The sequence below is a fragment of the Jatropha curcas genome, chromosome 2 (assembly GCF_041381405.1).
Source record: "Jatropha curcas cultivar XTBG-Jc1 chromosome 2, XTBG_Jcur_1.0, whole genome shotgun sequence".
In the NCBI taxonomy this organism is placed as follows: Eukaryota; Viridiplantae; Streptophyta; class Magnoliopsida; order Malpighiales; family Euphorbiaceae; genus Jatropha; species Jatropha curcas.
Window position 1 is genome coordinate 25050809 of NC_143152.1, and position 20102 is coordinate 25070910.

Sequence of the window (20102 nt, forward strand, 5' to 3'; positions counted from 1 at the left end):
TTTTTTTTTTTTTTTTTTTTTTTTTTTGGAAGAAGAAAGTAACTCATTTTAGAAATATAAACCAGATAAAGTATAAGCTTACTTCTAGGACTGTCGGATTGGATTTTACCGTAAACCGGTCGGGACAAAAGAGGGTGTCCCAGAACCCACTCTTTTGTCGTTATCTTCTCAAATGCAATAGAGCTCGTTAGCTTCTTTACTGCTGCTCGTAATAATTAATTCACAATTTACAGTATCATACCAATAAATGTTTCTTTGTACCATCATTCATGTAAGCGACCCAAAGACCATACAACATATCCTTACGTGGCGACAATTATACTACTTGAAATAATAACAAATGGGTATGAAGGAAACTGATACAAATTTTGAGCTCCATCGTCTTCATTTAAAGAAAAACAACAAAAGCTGCAGAAATGATGAAGAATATAAGATATATACAACATTTACAGTAGTAATGCAGTTGGAAATTGTCCTGCACCAATGCTCTCGTACCACTAGCTCAACTTTTACCAGCTAAACAATCCCATTAAAAGAGAAGAGCATTTGAAAAGAGGTTTTGGTCGGGCAAGGAGGAGGGGAAGAAAGAGAAAAAGGGGCTGTGGAAAACCTTACATGGACTTGCTTTATATCTGCTGCTTGATTAAAAAAATAATAAAATAAAGCTGCACAGTTCAAGCAACAGGTCACCTAATATATATGAACTTCATTGTCTTGTTAACATGATTGTAGATGGTCTTGGGGGGGTGGGGCTTCCAGTAACTGTAAAACCATAGAATGTCATTGCTAGAAGCAAGGAAAGGAACATAACTATGAGACTCGGCATTTCTTGATCATCAGCAGAAGAATCCAAAATACCTGCAAAATGCCATCAATAAAAATATTACAGGTTAGGGTGCTTCTGCAAAACACAGCAGCAGAAAGATGGAACTAAACAGAAATTAAGGCCTCATTGAGAAATTTCACATTTTAATATTTGGCATGAATGAAAATGATCGTTTCACTCCTACAAACTAAACTTTTATAATGAATGAAAACGATCGTTTCGCTCCTACAAACCAAATTTTTATGGAATTCTAGCATAACTAAACCAAATCTAAACGAAATATATATTTCAGGCTGAAAACTGAAAGAGAAAACAAAATCCTATTTTTCACACATCTACACAAACAAATCATGAAAAGCACAATTTCATAATACAATCAGGTTCTTGTATCTGCATAAGTGGCATCTCCGCCAGGGCGGGACAAGGTAAACAAGAATACCCTTTATTACCCACCAAACTAGCTAATGTGTTAACTTATGCAGTTGTGATAGCAAAACGGCATTGAACAGTAATAAAAAAACATATTTTTAAGAGATGACATTTGATCAAGATATGCAGGGTCCACAACAAATTGAAAATGTATTAATAGAAAATTTTTTTTTATTTCAAATGAAAAACGACTTTTTAAAAGACAAAATTAGACATAAAAAACTGGAAAAAAAATTGAGGCAATCTTTTGAAACCTAGATTTGGCCCACTTTTGAAATCTAGAAATAATTCTAACACAATCCAAATCAAGAGGCAAATAAAATTATAATGAAAAATAATTGTATATAATATTTAATAGAATATGCAAAAATTTATCATCATTTTTCACTTTTCAAAAATTAAAAAAAACATTAAAAGAAATTTTTATTTCAAAAATGATTTTCATTTTTAAATAAAATCTTTATTTTGTAATCATATTTTTGAGTTGTTATGAGTCCCACATATCTTTAAATAAAATATTTATTTTTATAGATATATTTTCAATCCATTACGGTTCCTAAATATCCCCGTTTGGATGCCAAATCACTAAAAAGAACTTTAAACTTCTATTATTGTTCTATGCAGTATGACCCCCACATCAGCAGAAGTTTAGACCAACAATGCCAATAGAAAAAACACAAGATACCAAATATGCAAATGGGAGAAACCACAAGATAACAAAGCATCATGAAAAACACTACAGAAGCTTTATTTGTAAATAACGAAAAACCATATTTTGTACCCTTTGGAGCATCAGCGTGACAGTTCAGAGAAATCAAGAATTTGGGCTTTTAAACTAGTATGTCAGATCCGAATTCTTCAGAATATTATAGGGGAAAATTATTCAAACAAAATGGTAAACTACCAGCATCACACTTAGGGGTCGTTTCTTTCTTCGTTTCTTTTTTTTCTTCTTCTTCTTCTTTATTAGCAGCCTATTGGAAACTATGTAACTTACGACACAACAACAAAAACAATCCTTCGTCCCAAACTAGTTGGGGAAACTATGTAACTTATTGCATGAAAGTAAAAATTGCCTCCTACAACTGTAAAGTGACAATATACAACTAAGCATTCAGCAATCAGTTATTGATATTACTTCTTAATCACTAAGCTCAATAAGATGTTGATTCAGATTCGACATTCAAATTTCAGCTTAAACAAACCTCTATAGGATCTAGGACAAACTCCTATCAAGAGAGTTTCAAAGGATTATAAGAAGTTCTCTCTTTTCAGACACTATTTCCCATATTTGTTCAGATACTACCAAAAGGGTGCTTTAATTGGCGTGGAGATGAACTCATTAAAAGGAGATAAAGAGAAGAATACTACAAAATAAAGTACAAGCAAACTTAACTGAAGTTAATGTACTGCTTGTCCATCCTTATAAACAGCATCTCAACCCAAGATTCTCAACAAATTCAGCCAACAATAAGATAGGACAATTCCAACATCTTGGCATTTGGCAAAGCCCGTTCAGTACCAATCTGAATGAAGATTCACCAATACATGAAACATCCAGAAAATAGTCAGCAAAAAAATAAATTTAGTCAATCTTATCCAACAGCAAACATCCACCGACAAAAAAGCAAAGATGAACAGACAAAATCCCACAACTACCTCGAAGAATGTCTTCCAAACTAGACCGAGAAGAAAGATCCCATGGTAGTTTGTCCAAGAACTTTAGAACTTCTATCAAGGCCGTGAGAAGCAACCTGTCAAGCAATACTAAATCAATTAAACACAAAATGAACAATAGAACCAAGATATACTCAAACACATAGCATCCATGATACCTAGTATAATACTCATAAATAATCTCTCAGTGTTTTATGTATTTGGCGAAAAGCGAATAATGCAATTGGCAGGTGAAGTGCAGTAAAGACTTAACTTGTTTGAGGACAAGACTCAAAAATGTTAACCAAAGGCTTTCACCTGTCCAGCAGGCGTATCCTCTAATGTCAGTAAGGAAAAAAACAAAGATGTCAAATAGGCTCACCATGTATGTTAAAGCAGCATAACGCTCCTCATTCAAGTACAGAGGCTTTCCTCTATGCATTTCAGTGTCCTGCAAGAATAATTACCATGAATCATCCATTGAAGTATCAAATAAGCTTGATAATAACAAATGAGAAACCATAAAAGCCGTATATTGGTGCACGAGTCATAAAAGTGTGATGAAACATCAGAAAGGCAAAGGGAGCTAAACTATTATAATGACATTTTCTCAGAGATTCAAGCATCTATATGAACTCTGTTCCTCTACTATCCAATTCCATCACAATGATGAGTCAGCAATATCAAATTATTATATATAATACTAATGTTTAGCGTTGACCTCACACCAACATTTGAACATTTAAATTTGTTCCTTTTCTCAATCTAGAGCTCCACCACAAAAGATAAAAGGTATTGGAACAATTAAAAATAATAATAACAATAACAATGATAAAGTTTAAAAGAAGTTGAACCGAAAACTTCAATGGCTGTTTGGTAGAGATGTTTTTAATTTTCGGTTTTTGTTTTCCAATAGTCAAAGAATAATGTAATATCAAAATATATTTACTTTTGTTATTAATAACTTAAACAAGGAAAAAAAAATCGCAAAAACATGTGAAATCGGCAAAAGCAATTTTGGTTTGTTTTTTCAACCCATTTTCCTAGATATAACTTTTTACTATAGAAGAATAGAGACCAAAGACAGAAAACAGATATAATACCGATCAGTTATTTCTGACAATGGGCAAAGAGATCTAGATTTTAAATGGGATAAATGCTCAAATTTTCCCCTCAAATTTTCTTTTGATATCCAATTAGGTCCAAAATTAACTTCAGGACCAATTTAGCCCATAAAATTTTCTTTTTAGATCAATTTAATTTTTACCTGATATTGATTGAACAAGTAAAATATTATGTATTTTTATTTTAAAATAATAAAAACTGCTTAAAAGATTAAAAAATAATTAAAACAATTTGCAAACACTGTCATCTTTTCCCATCTCCATAGCCAATTCCCATCTCCAACTTCAATCAAAGCTACATAATGAACCTTATCCCCCTCCTCCACTCTACCCTATCCCCAACCTCACTCTAAAACTACATAACCATAACCTTCATTGAAATTCAACAATTATTCACGAACACAATTTTGACCTCAAAACCGCTCCACTTTCTGGTTTAATTGGTTTTGAATCGAAGCTTGATGACTTTATCTGCAAACCTAATTGAAAAAGTTGGATAACAAACACCTCTCCTCCACTCTACCCCTTCCCTAACCTCACTCTAAAACTCCATAGGCATAACCTTATTAAAATTCGTTATGTATTTAGAAATCCAATTTTGATCTCAACATCATTCCACTTTTAGGTGTAGTTGTTTTTGAACTAAAGCTGTGTGACTTTTGGCAGTACAAAGGCGGCTGCTGAACTTGCTTTTCTTCTCACAAAATTTCTCATCATGATTTTGCACTATTCTTTCTCTACATGCCTAAGCAAGATAAAATTTTTGGTCTTTATGATTTCTGTAAGGGATTTGAAGGGAAAAAGATTGTGTTGTTTTCAGGTTTCCACTAGGTATCTGAGAAGAAAAGAGGAAGTAGAAAGATCACATTGAGTGTGTTTAGGCAATGATGAAATGGTGCCAGGGATATTTTTCAGGTATTTTTACTTCTTAAATAATTTTTTATAATTTGAAAAATAAAAAATTATATTTTATTATTTTTATAAACAATTGGGCTAACTTGATCTTAAATCAAAAGTTTATAGGCAAATTGATCAAAAAGTGAATTTGGACCTAATTGGACATGTGCAAGTTGGACCAAATTGAGCCATTTATCCTTTTAAATGAAATGATATGAAGCTCATATATCCAGTACACAAAAATTGAGATTTTAGCAAAATATTGATACATAGCTCAATGTTGGAAAACAAATGAAAGATGAGAAGTTTTCGGGAAAAAAGGGACACCTTAGAACACTTAAAGTGTAACAAAATCTCAAGTTTGAGGAATCTGTTGACCAATATGAAAGCAGAGTTGACCACAGAATCTACACCTGCCTTCAGCCCCTAATTGGTTAAGTGCTAAAAGAAAAATCATCATTCAGTGCATGCAATTAGAGGACTCCAAACTCCACCTTTGGCCCTAAGCATGAGACAAATGACAATATTCTAATAATAAAGTGGATATTCATGTTCTATTCATACTTTTGTAAGGTTGCCGCCCATATGCATCAACAAAATCACCACAAAGGAAAAACAGACCTCAGATCTCTATCTATCTCTCTGTCAAACAGAGTCTGCAACTTCATCTATACTACAACCACCCAGGTTGTCAAAATTGCCTTTTAAACTAGAATTAGTAGACAGTCCACAAAGTCGTAAGATTTTACAAACCACCTAAAAATAAAAAAAATTTAATTGATAAAAAAATTTTAATTTATTACTCCAATTCAAAATAGTGAAAGACTATTATATAATAAAAATTACACTAATTTCATCTTCACCAGCATAAGAGGCTCTGTGTCCCCAAATTTTTACTAATTAATTTTTTAACAACTTAAGTTACTAGAATGCATATAAAGAAATCAGCCAAAAAGAGAACCCTATCAAAATTACACTGTTTGAAAGAGCAGAAGAATATACCTCTTCACCAAATGCATCCAAGTAGGGGGATGGCCAAGGTGCCTGACGTGCACATCTCTGTAGCAGAATTGTAGTTCTCTGTGAAAATAGAACTAGCATTAGGTCCTATGAAAATAATAAGAAACACTACAAAAGAATAAATTTACCAAAACATAAAACATAACTAACTAATCTTCCAAAATGTGGAATGATACCTTGATCAACAGAAATACACCTGTTCCCGCCCCACAGGACATCGCATGAGCTTGGCATCCATTTTCCCTTTGGTAGAAGAAAAAAGTTTTTGTCAACTTAATGGCATCACCATGTTTTCTTTCAAAGATACAAGAAAGCCAGAACATGTCCATGTGCATGTTCATCATGCATATAATCCTAATAACAATGATAAAAGCAAGATCTTAACCTGCAGCAGAGCTTCCAATTTGGTGAGCACAATCTACCACACAAAAGGCATAGTGCAGGCTCCTCAATAACATTCTTGCAGTCACCACAACGCTGTTTTATATACCTGAATGAAGCACATATATTCTTACAATTAACTAACTGGAATCTCAATGAAGATAGAGGACCTACTTTAAACATCTGTGAAGAGTAATATTTATCACAAACCTCTCAAGTAGATTCTGGTATACACGAGGGAGCTGCATCAATTTGAACGGGACCGCAGGTGTGCAATGCAAAATGTGTTGAAATCTAAAGGCTTCATATTTCTTGTGGAAGTGATGTAACCATTTCATAACCAAAGATCGCACTGCTTGATCCTTAAGAATAGCATCTATTGGGGGAATCTTGAAAATCTTTTCCAGCTTCTGAACTTCATTGAGTTCAACTATATCACCATCCATGTAGTCTATGGATTCATCGATGCCATGGGATGATCTATTCAGTGCAGAAGAGCTGAATGGTTCTGAGGCAGAAGAACTCAACAATTTCCAAAGCAATGCACACCTCCTCAAGTAAGGGAAGCTCAATCTACGAATTGAATCCAGAGCATCAGAACTAGGATCAACATAGTTCGAAACAAAATATTGCCGGATCCATCCAGATCCCTTCACAACTTTGGAGATGTCAGCAATCAGACAATCAGGTAAACCTGATTCCCTAGTATCATGTTGATGTTGGCCGCAATAAGTAAGTATAGCCTGAATTTCAATGTACATAAATTAGAAAACTGGATTGCAATGGAATGTCAAATTACCAAGAGTAGATGATGTGCATGTATCATACCTGAGCTAGAGAGACTATATAGAAGATATGCATGAGCGATAACAAAGATTCCTCACATGATAAAAATGGATGTGGAAGACAAAATAGCACCCACATCAATGATGAAAAAGCATCATGAGTGAGGATGGGATCAGATGCTCGATTCCAGAATTGCATGTCAGGATATGGTACTTCTTTTTCTACATGTTTCAAAAGGGAAGACATTTCACCTGTTCAGCAAAGCATCAATACCACCAATAAATTATAGTTTCAAGCAAATTCAAAAATAATGAAAAATTAAATTTTATAAGCAGCCTATTCAAAGAAGAAAATGCTATTTATTCCACGAGACCAACTCAACCGGTCATAAAAACTGTATGTTTCATCATTCTAGAAAACTCTCTTCCAAAACTGATCATTATAGAAGTTCATATGATTGATAGCCTGCATTTCATAAATCAAATGCCTAACCCTATAATGAAATATTATATTCAACCAAAAATGACAACATAATGCCAATCTGAAAACAATACACAAAATGATACCCTATATGTCAAAACAAGAAAAGCACTCAGCACCAACTGTATAATGATCATGTGAAAGCCACAAGGTAACAACTCACCTCCCTGTCCAAAAGCAATACCAGCGTGGTCCATTGAAACTCCAGAACATATGGACTCTGCAAAGAGCTGAGTACCCCTAAATCTTTGAAGGACATGAAGAGAGGTCTGACTTCTCAAATTATGCACAATCCTTAGCAACAATGATAGTATAAAACCAGTGGAAGATTTAAGTTCCTTATACAAGGCATTAAGACCATATGTTGGTTTCACATGAGTCCTGCCACACCGTGCAGCAATCTCCACAGATTTAAGGGAATATTTAAGTGTGTCCCACATGATCATGCAATGGTTTACCCTTGTGGACTTTGAGAACTTATCCTGTTGATTTGGGAAATACATTTTGAAGAGCACACGAGAGATTGAATCAAGATTTTGCTTCATTCTTTCATTTCTTTGCAGGGGAAAATTTCTCCATATGTCTCCCTTTTCAACTAAGAATGCAGCAGATCGCAAGAGAGACAAGCCTTGGTTAAGCAAAAGAGAAGTACTTTCCTCACTTGATGTAGCTAATACTGCAGCATTTGTTGGGCTAGCATTTGAAATTATAGGTTCCCTCCAAACCGTCTGGACATTGCCAGGCAATGAAGGCAGGACAGAATTGGCCAGCCGACGGCATACAGGGCAGAGAAATTCACCCTGGATAAAATAAAGGAACGAACAAAAGAAAAGTGACCGCCTGGATCAAACAAAGGAATGGAAAAAAAAAAAAGAAAAGAAAAGAGATCCATATATTTATGTTTTTTGTGACACAATAGCACATCAACAATGCCAAATCTTCAAAAGAAGTGGTAGTACCTGATCTGGGTCAACAATGTGTCCTCCTTCAAAAACAATTCTCCTTACATGTCTGTGTAAGCAGCATAAGAACATATTTTAAACCTTTTAATACACAAAAACCAAGCTCATTCTAAAGGTTTCAAGATCACATTGTATTGCAACTTGTTGAAGAATGGAAAAAAGGGAGGTAAAGAAAAATAGAGAGACAAAAATGACAATATAGAGGCATTCCTTTGAAACTTCATGAACAACATAAACTGGATTCAAGACCTCAGAAACCTCAACAAAGGGCAATGCAATTCAGAAATGCTTTGAGACAATGGACTTGACATCTGTTAAACAGGCGATTTAACCAGGTATTAGACCCACGTGTTTTAACTTGTTTTGGGTTGGACCAAAAGCAGACAAACAAAGGAGTCAGGCCTGACTTCTTTAAGTTCAGGAAGCAGAAGCAAGTTCCACCAAAGCAATTGGGACATTGTAATCTCACTGCTTGAACAGTACAAGATAAATCCTTAAACTGCTTGTTCTTTTTGTTTTATATTCTCAATATCTAAGAAACACATATTTATTTTAATCCCCAGATATCCAGATTAAATCTTCGAAGACCATTTGGCTTATTAGGTCCGATGACCATATCAGCTTTAAAGCAGAGTAAAACTAAAAGGAAAACAAGATTTGATGGTGAAACTATATAAATTTTCTTGCCAACGCCACTTACCTTTCCTTCAATGATGATAAATATCGATCCAGGCAATCTTGATGAACAGCATGACCACAGGAGGACAGGTAAACACCATCACAGTCAACTGGGCCAAATCCATCATATGCAAAAACCTGGGAAGTAGATTCTGCCATTGCAATGTCATCAAGAGCATTTCCAGAAGATGAAGGATGCTCAATTATCTCTTTTGAAAAGGCAGCAATGTATTTTCCAAGCAATACAGAATCCGCACTCCTCCTGCTTTTCATACCACTTTCATCTGCCAAAAGTTCTACATTCTTTACTCCAGAACTGGAAAGTACAATATTATCATTCATTTCTTTCCGAATGGACATGTACATATCTTGTTCCAACGTCTCAAAGGTATATGCAGTTCTATCATTCCCATTCTTCAACAAACTAGGCACTTGAGTGTTCCTCAATGATGTAAACTGGCCTTTGATAAATTCTAGAAAATTGCTTATTTCCCCAGGTTGAGCATAACCAGCTAATTCATCGACTGCATTTTGGACCAATTGTGCCAACTGATTAGATGAAATCACACTCGAAGAAGAGTTTATTCCAGCTTGATCAGTGACCTTGTTTATAATTTGAGAGACTTGCTCCTTATCAGACTGCCGAACTTGATCCCAAGAGGGGGGACCTCTGTCAATTAAGCTTAAAACCCTTGATTTCTTCATCAAAAAACAAGTGATATAAGTAAGTTAAATATATATTACAACTTGCAAGTAACTAAAATTTCAATAGTCTGGTTAATGACAACAATCACAGAAGACACACAAAGGACGTGCTTACCTGAAGAAGAATCAAGAAGGACACAGGATTTCTCGATTTAAGATCATGGCATAGGGAACAAACATCTTTTGCAGACTCTATCAAATCCCGTCTATTATCCATGTTGCTTTCTTCTAGTCCAGATTTTGAATCATCATCGTCATCGTCGCCATCATCATTATTGGAATTAAAGCTGGACAAAAACTTGGACTGTTCAGCTTTCATCTTTGCCTGCATCATAGACCAAGTATGCTCAACAAATTAGGTGTTCAAGATTATGTTCATCTTGATTCAAATTGCCCTCAACTTGATCTAGTAGCCTCCATTTTGGCATAAATGAATCTAAAGTGTAGAATTTATTTAGAAATAGATCTCCATTTTTTATGATGGAATTAATATTTACCGAGTAAGAAATCATGCAATATAGGTCAGGGTGAGATTCAGGTAAGTGAACCAAATCAAGATTCAGGTGAGTGAACCTAATCTTTACATCGTGAGAAATCATGCAACATTAACAACAAATTATAAACAGAAATATAGGTTCCTATGATAGAGAGCAGAATTTATTTGTCATTATTTGGAAAAAATAATTTCTAGAAGGAATTCACGTAAAAATGTACATTAAAATCTCACCAATACAGCAGCCTGTCTTTCTCGAGCTTTGGCCTTGCGTTTTTCACTATCAGATGCTGATCCCAGAGATTGAAAAGCACTAGTAGAAATTGATTGTGATAAATAAATGACCACTTCAGGTGCAAGTTGTTGCAGTTTAATCATGCAACTTGAATCTAATTCTGCAAACTTCTTCAATAAGCTTTCAATCAAAGAAGAAAGGTTACAACTGTCTGCTTCTAAAAAGACATCCAAATTCTCTCTCTTGTGCATCCTCATCAATGAGACAAGAAGTGACAACAAGCTCTGATTACCAGCACCGTAATTCAATCCCTCACGAATTTCTTCACAGGCAAAAGCAAGCAAAGGAATAGAACCTCCAGTTAAAGGTGACATGTCCATACGTTCTCTTCGCTGAAAACAAATATCTAAGCCCAACGAGAGCAGGTGCAATGCCATTATAAGAACATCATCAGGAGCACGCGTTTCAGTTACTTTATCAGAGAAAACAGCATAAAAAAGCACAGCTCGTATTATTCTTAGAACCACTTTACAGGTGGCTATTTTAGCTACACCCTTGAGAGGAGGATGAATCTTTGTCCACCTGGGCAGCTGAGTGGTTAATGCTGACACACTACAGTAGCGCAAGTATCTTTCTTCAGCAACTTGCAATTCCCGTGAGTTCCAACGCGGGTGGTACAGATCCAGCTCTTTCCAAAATGTCCAGCGCAAAGAATACATTCCCTAAAGAGTAGAGATATACAAGGAGAAGTGATTCAAACAAATATCTACTCACACCCTGACAAATGTTCTAGGTAACAAAATACAAACCTGATTAAAGCCAGATGGATTAGAGTATACAGCAACTAAATCCAAAATTTCCTGAAGCTGTTCACACTTAGAGAGATCACTAGGCAAAGATTTCACCAACTGACTACGAGTAGCATCTCCAATGGCCAACTTATGAACTAATTCTCTCTTCAAATTTTCAGCAGGAGTTAGCCCAGAAAATCGCCTTTCTTGTACAACTTGTATAATAAGCGTGAGCATTTCCTGCACCAAAACTGGTTCATACCTGAAGAGGCAATTCCCATGCCATAACTTCAATATTCATACATCCCAAGATATGTCAAATCAAATTCAATATGCCGCAATCACACAATAACACAAAACCCAGAATTGAGAAAAGGAATAAAACAGAAAAAGAAAAAGGCAAATGGCAATTATAAAATACAAATGTATTAGGAAAGTTGGCGTAAAATGAACACAAATAGACTGCTTTATCATCAGGACATGAAAACAAAAAAAAAAAAAAAAAAATTAAAAGAATGCATCTACAAGATAAAGTGTTGCCAGCAAAACAGATATTAATATATGTGTGTATATATATACACATGCACATGGGGTATTTAACAGATACAGGTGGATTGGTAAAAACTTGGACAAGAAATCCAAAATCTATCAGACTTAATAAGCAAATCATAAAACATCATGTTTTCAAGGATTTAATCACAAAAATCCTATCCCCCTTTACAATTTAAAGAAGAATGTTAAAAACTTGAAAACACAAAATAAACAATAAAATTGATGAAACCTACATTTCACGTTCATGCACAGAAACAACATAAAGAATACAGCATCACAGAATATCTACAACCATATATTTCAGCTTGAACTTAAGAAGAAGTTTACATACTCGCTGGATCTCTCAGGGTTCAAGGAAAGGTAGTCTGATAGCCCAAATCGTTCTACAATTCTATTAACAAAAAGTTCAGCTGGAGCCAATGCAGCACAGCACTGCAGAAGAAAAAGATCAAGTTCTAAACCTTGTTCAGCCCTGCAAAGACAAAACCACCAGAAATACATGAGCATTAATACTTTAGTCTCACCCACCTAACCACCCCAAGAAGCAGAAAAAAGAAGAACGCTGGGTAAGCTAATCAAGACAATTTCTCCTAAAATTATTAATCAAGTGAAACATATACCCACCAACGTGCTGAACGGTACCATTCAGAAGATAAAATGGCAGCATCACCATTCCTCCTCCACATTCCAGCATGGACCTCAGCACAAAACACCCTATTACGTAAAGGATGCTCCATAACAAATGCAGAAAATCCATATGGGTGACAATTACCAAGGACATGACGAAAGAAATCATCACATGAAGATAATGAAGTCGAAGGGCTTACATTAGCTGTAGTATTAAGAACATCAGAATCACCATAACATTGTCTTAGTGTTTTTTGTAAAAGCAAGGAAAGTAACCGATGTAAAGGAATGTGAACAGATACATCCTGTGAACTAACATCATAAATTATATTTGGCCAATTGGGCGAACTCAAAATACTTGAGGTGTCCAATTCTGTATAACTGTCTGCTTCCATCAAAATCTCATCAGGATTGACAGTTTCAATGTCACCGGAAACCATTTTGCAATCCTGCCCTATACTTTTAGCATTCTCAGAGTCCATAATCATGCTTAAACCAGTAAAAGACTGCTTAGTTTGATCTTCAATTGAACCAGTAAACCCACCAAATATATATTTTCCCTTTCTAATCTTAGATAAAGTTTTTCTCAATGCTAAAAAGTTTTTGCTGGAAGTGCTGGTAGTATTTGAAGATGATAGAGACCCATCAGCTCCCAGCCAATTCTCAATGGCTCTCAAGCACTCATATATTAACCATATAACAGATGAAGGAATTAAACGGTGAGAAAAGGGATCTGCTTTAACTTCAGTAAATTGTATCGCAGACGAAGCACTCCGTTCTGAAACACCGGGCACTGAGCTTTCCTGAGACAGTCGTCCTACTTTTGTATGTCTGCCACTATCTTCCTCATCCATATCTTGTTTATTCATGTAAGGAAAAGTATCATATGTCTCTTCACTAGTAGAAAAAGCTCCATCCACCAAAAGAGAATGAATATTGGCAATAGAATGATCTAAAACAAAAAGTAAATTAATATTATCATTTTCTTCCTCTACATGTTGGCCATGTTCTCTCTTTAGTGGACTCATTCCTTGCAAAAAAGACAGAAGCCTCATCCAAGTTCTCAAGATATCTCTCTGATCATGGGTTACAAATTTGGGCACAATATTATGGCTCATAACAAATCGAATATCTTCCACCACACGAATAGTGGTGTCATACAATCTCTCCCACCGAGTAACCTGCAAAGAGGCAATAATCAACAAACTCAGCCATATGAAACAGAAAGAACAAAAGAAATAAGACAAGCTGAAATTACAGCTACAAAAAGGCATCGACAGAGAAATAACAATAAGTCATCAGCTCCTTAAAGATATCATCAACTCACAGGCATAAGAATGAGCTTTGAAATCAGATAAGAATGCCCATAAGCCTAGCTGCTTTTTCAAATATTAAGTTATTAACTAAATATACAGCAACAACAACAACCAATCCCTAATCTCAAATAGTTGGGGTTGGCTATATGAATCCTTTATTTCAAATATTTGCTCTGACCAAATTAGTGTCAATGTAAATCAAATTATAAGTCACAAAAAATTTAAAACAACTAAATAGGACAAAGTAGAAAATTTTTTGAATGAGAATTTTAAAATCAATGTGACATATTCATGAATAGGACAAGACATAAAATAGGCAACAACTAACTAGGGTCTATTATATGGATCTTTTGCCTCCATTCTATTTTGTTTATAGCTATATCCTCACTAATATCCGAACACCGTAGATCTTTAGTGACAATTATCCCTCCAAGCAGTTCTAGGTCGATCTCTTCCCTTTTAAGCACCCTCTACTACTAAATTATCACATTTGTGAACCAGGACAATATGTTTTATGTAATACATGACCATACCATCTCAAGTGTTCTTTCATTTATCTCCAACTTCCACTACTTGTGCCTTTTGTCTAATGTGATCATTTCTAATCTTGTCCAACATTGTGTAACCACACATCCATCTTAGCATGCATCTCCCTAATATTCATCTTGTGAGCATGTTGCAAATTAGATGCCCAACATTCACTCCCAATGTAGAGTTGTTGGTCTCACAACCATCTTATAAAACTTACCTTTCCCCTTGTTAGATATTTTCCTATCATATAGTACGTCTATAGCTCTCCTCCATTTCATCCATCCTACTTGAATTCTATGAAAAAGATCTTCATCTATATGAACACCCCCGCCCCCTTTTCTAAAACACAGAGCCTAGATATTTGAATTGGTTGCACTTGGGCACCACTATGCTATCTAATCTAACCTCACTTTCCTACTTTTCCTTAAACCAAACTCGCAGTGCATGTATTCCATCTTACTTCTACTTAGCCTAAAACTCTTATCCTCAACAGTTCTCCACAGTCTCAACTTTTGGTTTACTCCCTCACTAGTTTCCTCGATTAGGACAATATCATCTGTGAATAACATGCATCAGGGAACATGCTCTTGTATAATACAGGTAGCTCATCCATTACTAGAGTAAATAAGCATGGGATCAAAGCATATCATTGATGTAGCCCAACTATTATGGTGAACTCCTCTATATGCCCTCCAGTTGTTCTCACACTGTGACTGCATTTTCATACATATCTTTAATGGTGTTTACATACTTGGTATGAACTCTTTTTTCTCTGATACCCACCAAAGTACTTCCCTCGACACTGTAATAAGTTTTCTCTAGGTCAATGTACAATGTCTAGGTCCTTTTTTTCCCAATACATTTATGTCATTCTTCTTAGAAGGAAAATAGCCTTTGTTGTAGATCTTAACAGGCTTTGTAATGTCCCTCAATCTATGTTCTATTACTCTTTCCTAGACTTCATCGTGTGCTCATAAGTTTAATATCATGGTAGTTTGTACAGCTTTGGATGTCTCCCTTGTTCTTATATATCGATATCAAAGTACTCTTTCTCTGCTCATTTGGCATCTTTTTACCTCTAAGAATGGTATTGAATAACTTAGTTAACCAAGCAACTCCCACTTCCCCAAGACTCTTCCAAACCTCTATAAGGATACCATCTGGACCACATATGCTTCAAAGCCTCGTTGATCTCATTTCCAACTAAGGTTTCTGCCTATCACATGCCAAAGAGATAATATTCTCCCTCCCTCCCTCCCTCCCTCCCTTCCTCCCTACCCTACGGACAGATAGAAACCTTAGTTACACATGTAGAATTAGGCACTCTTACTCACTCTCTAATGCACTTAACTTGACTCAAGTCCATACCCTTTTTCTCTCTCGGCTCTCTTGGCGTTGCGGGCTTGTACATATCATTTTCCCCCTCTTTGTTCACAAATTTTGATACAAGTCTACAAATGCTTCATCTCTAGCTTCGCCAACTGCTTTTTTAGCTTCTCCCTTTGCTCTCTTATATTCTTCAAAAGCCTCCTAATTAGATGCTTTCAGTAACTTTCTATAACAGTCTCGTTTCGCTTTGATGACTTTTTGTAACTCCTCATTTCACCACTGAGAATCTTGCAGTCAAGGCCCTAACCCTTTAGACACACCAAGCACTTCGCTTGCCACTTTCTTAATGCAACTCCTCATTTCTTTTCACAGGTCCTCCGCATTAACTTCTAAGTTCCACACATTCTCCTTTAATAGCTTGTCCTTAAAAGCTACTTGGTTTTAACTTTTCAATATCCGTTCTGGTTCTCTTAAACTCTTCCCTTTTTCATATTACTCTTGTTCTTCACATCTAATACCTATATTCTATGTTGAGTTGTTAAGGCTTCTCCTGATATACCTTTTCAATTTTTACACATAGCTTCTCCTGGTATAACTTTACAATTTTTACACATAGCCTTATCCTTTCTTCGAGTAAGTATGAAGTCTATTAGGCTCTGGTTACCCCCACTCTTAAAGGCGATCAAGTTTGACTACCTCTTTTAAAGCAAGTATTAGCCAAGACTAAATCATAAGCCGATGGAAAATCCAAAATAGTCTTCCCCTCTTCATTCATGTTGCCATAGCCATAACTTTTGCGTACTCTATCAAAGTCGCTGCTATCTCCACCTATGTGTCCATTTAAACCCCTCCACCCTAACAATAAAAATATGTTGGTCACTTGGGTTCCTTGTATTAATGCATCCATCTCTTCCCAAAACTTAGCTTTAGACACTCCGTCTAATCCTACCTGAGAAGCAAAAGCACTCATGATGTTAACTATCTCATTTCCCAACACTATTTTTAAAGAGATAATCCTATCTCCAATTCCAAAGGTTTCATAATGCATATTTGAAGATTTTTACGCTAGCCGTCAACCTATCACAAACATTCTCCTTTTTCTAGGCTTAAGACAAACTACGCTTTGCTAGACTCACTTGGGCAGAGTTTTAACTAAATATAAAAATCTGTAAATCCAATTTTCCTTAATGACAGGTATTGATAAACAATCTTTAAAAAAAATCTCATCAAGGAACATAGAGCCATGTTTGCCTTTAGTATTTACATATTACACATGATGCAAATTTTCCAAAGAAATTTCTACTACAAGTTCCTAATCAAATAGAACAAAGCAGATTAGCACCATCCATTGCTCTTCCAAATGTACATGCCTAGTTCAAATTAATGACTGATAAAGGATGAATAGTTACAGAGATCATACAAGCAAATGTTTAGAGGCTAAAAAGGCTTTTGATAGAATGAAAAAGGCACAAATAAAAGCAACAAACCGCGACCGATGAACTAGACATTTTTTAGCTTGCTTTCAAATATCTATCAAGAAAGATTCTTTAAGCTTCTTTGTGAACATTATTCATCAAAAACTTACTAGCTTATTGCTTGTAATTCCTTGTCATATGAAAGAAAATCAAATCAAGATGTAGTTCATGAAGCAAAACTACATAATCACTGGATCTGAATAGAAACTTCATTTGCAGTATTTCACAGGACTTCAGCAAGTAGACCCAATAGAGAATTTGAGCAACAAACAAGCTAACACCATCCAATACAAAACACGTGTTTGTAACTTTCATTTGAAGCATGGAATTTCCAAGTATTATAAATGGTACCATATTTGTCTTCAAAACAGAAGAACTTCTATGACTAGCAAGTTTAAGATAGCAACATAGGCAACATAGGAAAAACATAAATTCAACACAACGCATGAAAAGACAATACTGTTCTTCACCATATAGTCTCCAGTATGGAAAAAGCTATTCAAGCAAGCCAACCCTTAAGATATATGTCTGTTCAGGTGCAAAAATGGCACTAAGTAAAGAATTACATTATGCAGCCACGAGAAGTAAAGCATATGCAGACAAGTAGAATTTGAATACAAAGTAGACAAGAATGTAGGCTTACCTGTAAACGACCATCTTCTCCAGCAGAATGAATGAGTATATCTCCCAAACATCTAAACAGCATAGCTAGTAGGTTCATCTCCTTCACAAGTCGTGGGGTCAGAGTTGGCACTGTAAAGATCTGTACAGAGAATGTAGAAAGCAGTGCATACTTCTTGAAAGTATTATCATCCTTTTCTATGGCTTCATGTATAACCACAGGGTAATAACCTAAAAAGACTTTACCGAACTCATATTTAAAGATTGGTTCTCCCAATAACTTCAGAAGCAGCTCATTAAGTTTCTTTGCAACACCTTCACTCAAGAACCTCTCCGCCCTTACCAGAATCTCCAACAAACCTACTAACGAGATCACCTTTTTTGAAACAAAACTAAGTAAACTCTCACTGAGATTGCAGAACTCAAGAAGTATCTCAAGCACCACAAACGTTAACTCATTCGAGACCTTCTTGCGCACTAAAATACGGTCATTTGATCTAGGATTGTTCTGACAGAAGGTTTCCGCAGATACTAGCTTATTTTTCCAACAAATGAATAAAGCATCAAGTACAGGCCCTACAGAGTTAGCAAACTCCTCTGGAAGGGGCTGTATTTGTTCAGCACCTTTGTGTTTCGAGCAGAAGCCTTCCCTTTTCCATGCTGTAATATCCCCACAATCACAACATCCTCCACCAGTATAAATAATGGAATAGTCATGGTCCTTGTGGTTCCCATTCTGAAAACAAGGAACGCAAATTGCACATGTTGGATCATGTTCACAGGTTCGACATCGATATGCTATATCATTATTTCCCCAAACAGCCCCACAAACACCTCGACCAGTACTTATCCTTGCCAGTCTACCCAGAGCAATGGTTGGTTCACCCAAAAACATCAACCACTTTAACCAAATCATGCAGCCCCTGAACCGATGTTTCATTGTTGGGATCACAGACTTCTTTGATCCTGCCTTGGTTTCCTGGAGAACCTCTGCCACGTCCTCATCAGGAGGTAAAATAGCAGAGACAATCTCAGGAATCCAGGTTGGATTATCCATGACAAAAGCAACTATACCAGCATGCATCCTTTGAAGGTACTCATCAGGAATTCCAAGCTGAGCAAGCCTCTGTATAACATTGAAAATTAAGGGGAAAAAAATGTGAATAATTCATTTAAATAACCACTAAACAATCCAACAATCCATTACTCTGTCATTTATAATCACAAGTTCAGTTATAACAAAAACGGTGAGAAAATGTCGAAACTTTCATCCTAAACAAACACAAAGTAAGTTCGAGTCGATTGCCTGCTTCAAAAATATCAAATTACTCATAGTTAAAAGCAAATTTAAACACTGAAAACAAGCAAGTAAACCCAATGCACACTAGTAAGAAAAACAAAACCATTGTTTTAGAAGCAGCTAGAAAAGAAATCGAATGAAAAATGAAATTCGAACCCGCAGGACTAGATCATCTCGATCACGCGGCTTGGGAGGGTTAGGTTCAGCGGGCGAATCGATGTCCATATTATCCATACCAAGACGGCAAATACGCAACACCCAATCTGAGCAACACAAACGCAAAAAACACCTAACTCCCCCCAGGTTTATAAACCCTAATTTTGTAAGTATGGATTTTGATTTTTCAATTTAACTTTATAAGCCACCATTAAACCTTCAAATGTTATGAATTCAACCACTTTCTTCTATATATTTCTGTGAGTTTGACAGTGCAGGCGGTTTAGCTATCGTCGTCTGGAAGAATCTCAGTGGATAAAGAAAGGTAAATTGCGTCTAAATAATGCTTTTTACTATCCGCTGAATTCTTATTTTGGATTTTGCATGTCTTTAACAGTGCCGTTTATCTGTTTGGCTCCCGTTTGTCGGAGCCTAGATTATTTAATTATAATTACTACTTTAGGTCTGATAAGCGATGCTGATGTGTGTTGCGGTTCTTTTTACTCTCCGTGCGTGGTTTTGTTGTAGCGTGCAATTATGGTTTAGCTAAGATGTCATGGATGACAGAAGAAATAATGCTTTCGGCCCAGCTTTGGTTAACTATTGACCCATTTTTAGCGCAATTTCAAAGCCTTTGGGCTAATAAAGGAGCAACTTTTGGATATTCTATAGGAGTGTTCATAGCCGCCTCAAAGGAAAAAAAAGAAAAAAAAAAAAAAATTAAAATGACCA

The 20102-nt window shown here is 35.7% G+C and overlaps 1 protein-coding gene across 3 annotated transcripts; it reads right to left on the bottom strand.

Moving 5' to 3' along the window:
• Positions 1 to 357: 357 nt before the first annotated feature.
• Positions 358 to 19737, bottom strand: PRT6 (proteolysis 6). 3 transcript variants are annotated; one of them, XM_089717514.1, is made up of 19 exons: positions 19371 to 19737; positions 17937 to 19040; positions 12640 to 13823; positions 12347 to 12487; positions 11482 to 11725; positions 10672 to 11394; positions 10060 to 10269; positions 9262 to 9938; positions 8559 to 8610; positions 7763 to 8399; positions 7162 to 7370; positions 6544 to 7076; positions 6338 to 6442; positions 6129 to 6195; positions 5935 to 6012; positions 3294 to 3362; positions 2912 to 3009; positions 2652 to 2781; positions 358 to 858 (listed from the first exon to the last, which is right to left on the bottom strand). In XM_089717514.1, the coding sequence occupies exons 1-17, from the start codon at positions 19446 to 19448 to the stop codon at positions 2935 to 2937; spliced, it is 6186 nt and encodes a 2061-aa protein (XP_089573640.1). In that variant the 5' UTR covers positions 19449 to 19737; the 3' UTR covers positions 358 to 858; positions 2652 to 2781; positions 2912 to 2934. The 3 variants fall into 3 exon arrangements, with proteins under 3 accessions (XP_089573640.1, XP_089573639.1, XP_089573641.1); XM_089717513.1 differs by having other exon boundaries at positions 2915 to 3009; positions 19371 to 19736; XM_089717515.1 differs by lacking the exon at positions 17937 to 19040 and having other exon boundaries at positions 2915 to 3009; positions 19371 to 19734.
• Positions 19738 to 20102: the final 365 nt, after the last annotated feature.